Source organism: Pteropus alecto, unplaced genomic scaffold (assembly GCF_000325575.1).
Source record: "Pteropus alecto unplaced genomic scaffold, ASM32557v1 scaffold86, whole genome shotgun sequence".
NCBI classification, from domain to species: domain Eukaryota; kingdom Metazoa; phylum Chordata; class Mammalia; order Chiroptera; family Pteropodidae; genus Pteropus; species Pteropus alecto.
Window position 1 is genome coordinate 26,408,343 of NW_006442109.1, and position 4,896 is coordinate 26,413,238.

The 4,896-nt window shown below is 49.4% G+C and overlaps 1 protein-coding gene across 1 annotated transcript in view; it reads left to right on the plus strand.

Moving 5' to 3' along the window:
• Nucleotides 1-4,695, plus strand: part of TGM7 (transglutaminase 7) — a 33,667-nt gene extending 28,972 nt beyond the window's left edge. The window contains exons 10-14 of the mRNA XM_006920586.1: nucleotides 22-264; nucleotides 1,427-1,753; nucleotides 2,171-2,331; nucleotides 4,168-4,301; nucleotides 4,536-4,695. Of these exons, the coding sequence (XP_006920648.1) occupies nucleotides 22-264; nucleotides 1,427-1,753; nucleotides 2,171-2,331; nucleotides 4,168-4,301; nucleotides 4,536-4,695 (1,025 nt within the window). The remainder of the gene's footprint in view (nucleotides 1-21; nucleotides 265-1,426; nucleotides 1,754-2,170; nucleotides 2,332-4,167; nucleotides 4,302-4,535) is intronic.
• Nucleotides 4,696-4,896: the final 201 nt, after the last annotated feature.

Below are 4,896 nucleotides of genomic sequence, written 5' to 3' on the forward strand. Positions count from 1 at the left end.
CACAACGTCTCCCCTACACAGGGCTGTTCTGCTGTGGCCCTGCCTCCGTGAAGGCCATCAAGGAAGGGGAGGTCCACCTGGCCTATGACACCCCATTTGTGTACGCCGAGGTGAACGCCGACGAAGTCATTTGGCTCTTCAGGGATGGCCAAGCCCAAGAAATTCTGGCCCATAATACCAGTTCCATCGGGAAGGAAATCAGCACCAAGATGGTAGGGTCAGATCAGCGTCAGAACATCACCAGCTTCTACAAGTATTCAGAAGGTACTGGGTTGGGGGGGGCAGGGCGGAGTCTGGGGATTTGGGGAGGGAGGTGGGCATAACCTCCTGTGTGTTGCTTCCCAGTGGGAATGACTCCCACCTTAAAACCATCACCACCTAATAATCTCCTTACAGCAAACTCCCAGGGCTTTCCTGGACCCTGGCCATGTGGCCCCAGGGTAGGGACTTAGCAAATCAAAATATAGGGTGCCCAGTTAAATTTGAATTCCAGAAAAACTCAGATAAATATTTTATGAGTATAAATATGTCCCGAATTCTTATCCTAAAAATTATTCGTTGTTTATCTGAAATTCAAATTTGAATGGTCATTCAAAAGGTCATTTGAATGACCTTTATTTTACCTGGTAATTATATCCTAGGGTCACATCATAGTTTTCTTGGCAGTGGAGGTGGCAGCAATGGGAGAGATGGACATTTATGGAGGGAAAAGGTTCCTCGGCCTATGGAAGGGAGCAGACTTCCCTGTGAAAAAGCCCTGGGTGGAGTCAGGCTGTCTGAGTACTAATTAAGAGTTTGCTACGTTCTAACTGTGTGAGCCTGGACACATTTTTACCATGCTTGTGCCTCCACTTTCTTATCTGTAAAATGGGTTAATAGTATCTCAGAGGGATGTGGTGAGGGTTAAATGAGTGAATACACAGAAAGTACTTGGAACAGTGCCTCTAGTGCACAGTAAATGTTCTAGAGAGGTCCACAGTTTGGGGTGAGCTGGGGTTAAGCCTGAATGTTGAGTAGACCCCAGGGGCAAGAGGTGAAGCTCTATAAGCCTTGAGCATATATGTTAGAAGTGAGGATGCTGATGGGAGAGAGAAGCCTCTGGATTTGATGATGATGATAATGATGATGGTGGCAACACTGATGACAAAGAACAACTCGTTTAACCTAAATTTTTGGCAACTCTATGAGGCAAGGAGATATCCCCAGGTTATAGATGACAGAACTGAAGCACAGAGAGATTTAGGGGCTGTGAAAGAGCAAAGATCGAACCCAGCACCAGGCAACACCAACCCCCATATTCTCAGCTATGATGCTGTATTGCCTCCTGATGCAGCACTTCATGTGGTTGGGTGGCTTGTTTTCCAGAGAAGTCATTGGTCCTCTCAACCCCTCCCACTGATGTCTTCTCATCTCCTTTTTCTGCCAGGATCCCATGAGGAGCGGTCTGTGTTCTTGAAGGCTTCCCGGAAAATGCTGGGCTCAAGAAGGACCTCCTCACCCTTCCTGGATCTGCTGGGGTCCGGAGGTTTGGGGGATCAGCCAGCGCAGCTGCAGCTCCACTTGGCCAGAACACCTGAGTGGGGCAAGGACCTGCTGCTGAAGCTGCATGCCCGGAGGGTGCCAGACAGAACTCACCCCCAGGGTCCCATCAGACTGGAGGTCCGCTTCTGCGCACAGGCTCTGCTGCACAAAGGTGGCACCCGGGAGCCCCTCTGGAGGCATATAGTGCACTTGAACCTGGACTTTGGGGAGGGTGAGTATGAGGCAGACCTAGAAAGTTACCTACAGGGAGGGGAGCTTTGGGGCTACGAACAAAAAACTGGCCTGGCCCAGCCAGATCACACAGAGACTCCCTCATTCCCAACACACACATGCATGCGTTCACACAGACACACACACACATGCTAGGCAGTGAAGCTGCTGTTGGCAGGAGGTTGAATGCCAAGTGCTGTACCTCTGATGCCATCCCACTGAGTGAAACACAGCAGCAACCTCTGGGGGCAGAGAGGGCAGGGTAAGCACACTGTCTTTCTCTTAAATACACACACACTTTCACACACCCATCTAGACTCACACACATGTTCTAACTAATTTTTCTCTCACACATGCTTCCTTTCTCTCTTTCTGAGATCCATTCCCCAGACTCATGATGCCTTTTGTCTGTGCTTAGAGATACAGTGGCCGTTCTTGCTACCTTACAACAATTACAGAAACAAACTGACGGATGAAAAGCTGATCCGCGTGTCTGGCATTGCCAAAGTGGAGGGGACAGGGAAGTCCATACTGGTCCTCAAAGATATATCTCTGGATCCTCCCCACTTATCTATTGAGGTAAGACATATGGACAGAGATGAGATCCAGGGGCCCTCTGACTCACCCAGCCCCGGGGCTGGGAGTATAGTGGCAAATGAGACATGGTCCTTGCCTCGACACCAAATGGATGATTAAAGGTGTGGTGTGGTCTTTTGTGCTCTGTGCAAAGCATGAAGGGCAGGGCATGAAGAAGCCAGAAGAGATGACATTTTACAGATGATGCAAATGGAATGGAGGATATAGGAAGACACTATATAGAGACCTGAAATGGAGATGAGGAAATAGGTTTGCAGAGGCAGAGACAAGAAAAGCAATGACTGGGAGTTGGAGTCGAGGAGAGAGATTTGACAGAGACAAGTCAAATTCAAGAGGCGATTGCTGATAAGATGGGTGTGACAAGGAGGGAAACATAAAAGGTGAGCCTCAGATTTTGAGTTCAGAGTTTTGAGGGGCTGGAGAGACTACTGCATGAGGAAGGAATACAGGTGGAAGAAGGATAAATGAAGGGCAGGATGTTCCCCATTTATTACCAGGAGCCTCCTTTCCCCTCCTTCTCTTCCCACTCTGAGAGACTTGCCCTCGGCCTAGTCTCAATCTGGTTTCATACCTGATAGATTCCCAATGGCACATCCTACCCCCACCCAGAACAAGAATTGAGTGTCTCTGTATCATAAACTATTTGTCCACCTGACGGTTTTCACCTGGGCATGCTGTCAGGCGAAGTCATGCCAGGCAGTCTCCAGGTGGGGCAAACAGTGGGCAGAATCGCAAGTGCGGACAGCCTGGTGCTGAGGTCAGGGCCCTGTCCGTTATCTAGAGCCTGGTCATAACAGGATCCGATGCAAACTCATCAGATGCCAAGTAAGCTATTAATTGGTCCCCATTGGTAAGAGACCTGGGCATGATTTGTGTGACTATGCTGGATTCCAAAGTTCTTTTTATTTATTTTTTATTTTTTTTACCTGTTCTACTTTGAGACCCTCATTAGAGTACAAGGGTCTTGTTTTTTTTGTTTGAATTCTAGAGAAGTCAGGAAGTGTTCTTCCTTCTCCTTGATTCTCTGGTTGCACCAGAACATAACACAGTACAATCTGGGTGGTTAGAGCTCATTTCAGTTCAACACTTGTTTACCGAATATGCATCATTTGGCTGGCACTGCACTGGGCACCAGGGCTGTAGAAGTGAGTGGGACAGAATCCAGGCCTCCCACTCACAGGCCTTGCTGCCCTATGACACTGACCTCACATACGATGCACTGAACATACCTGGAAAAACTCAGAATGTGTCTGCTGATGTATATGAAGACAGAGCAGCTTGGGGGAAAGGTCCTGGCTGGGGCCTGGGACAGCTGGGTCAGGTGCTGGCTCTGCCATTAATATATCCTGTGACCTTGGCCTCAGAATGACATCGCTAATGGCATGTAGATGGCACACATGACACAACTTCCTTATCCTATACCTCTGTCAGACGCTACTAATCAGTCAGGACTCTCTGACTCTGGACTTGTCCTCAGGATCCTTTTTAACATGACATTTTCATTAGCCACAACTAATGGACAGGAGCTGGCACTTAAATTGAAATCTAATTGCCATCCCGAACTAGATGATGGACAGGGAAATAGATTTCAGCTCAGGGTAGTTTTCAGTTGGTGGTGGCTTTCTGCAATATCATGACCTCCTAAGACAGGCCAGGATGTGTGTTAACCTTAAATACTCTCAGCTCATATTCTTTTCTCCCAACTGCACTTTCTTCGCTCTAAGTAAATAGTCGCTGGTGGTCAACAAAGGAATGGGGGAGTGAGGCCGCAGGAATGAGGCCAGTCGCCCATGGTATCCCTTTCTTCTCTCCACACAGCTGTCTGAGAGGGCTGAGGTGGGCAAAGCACTGAGCATCCACATCACCTTCACCAACACTCAAACGGTCGCTCTGAGTCACTGCATGATGGTGCTAGAGGGAAGTGGCCTCATCCATGGGCAGATATCAAATGAGTAAGTGCCATCACCATTTACCTGTGTCTGCTGGTCTCTGATAAGAGCTGCCTCGAGCATGGTCCTCAGGCTCCTGGATGGTGTCTTCTTGTACTCACTTTCCCACCCTCCTTGGGGAAGTTTGGCTCTGTGGCGTTGGGAGGTGGGAGGTGCTTAGCAACCATGAGGGGACACCAGATCACCCACCCCAGCAGTTACTCCTCAAGACCTTAACAGGCTCTTTTTGACTTTCAGCCTTGGGACTCTGGTGGCAGGACACACTATCCAAATTCAACTGGACCTCTACCCCTTCAAATCTGGACCTCACCAGCTACAAGTCCTCATCAGCAGCAACGAAGTCAAAGAGATCAAGGGCTACAAGGATATTTTTGTAGCTGCAGCCAGGGCTTCTTGAGTCCCACCCCCACCCTCCTCAGGCCCTTCCTGCCCCCGCAGCCCTTCCCCTGCCCACTTCCCCTCATGACCTCCTAGTCCCCACCCAGACCTCCCTGGGTCCCACCCTGCCCTCCTGATGCCTTCCCTGACTCCTCAAATTTCCTCCTTTGTACCTCCAATGCCCTCCCAGTCCCCTCCCTGACCCGCCCTACTTCTGGAG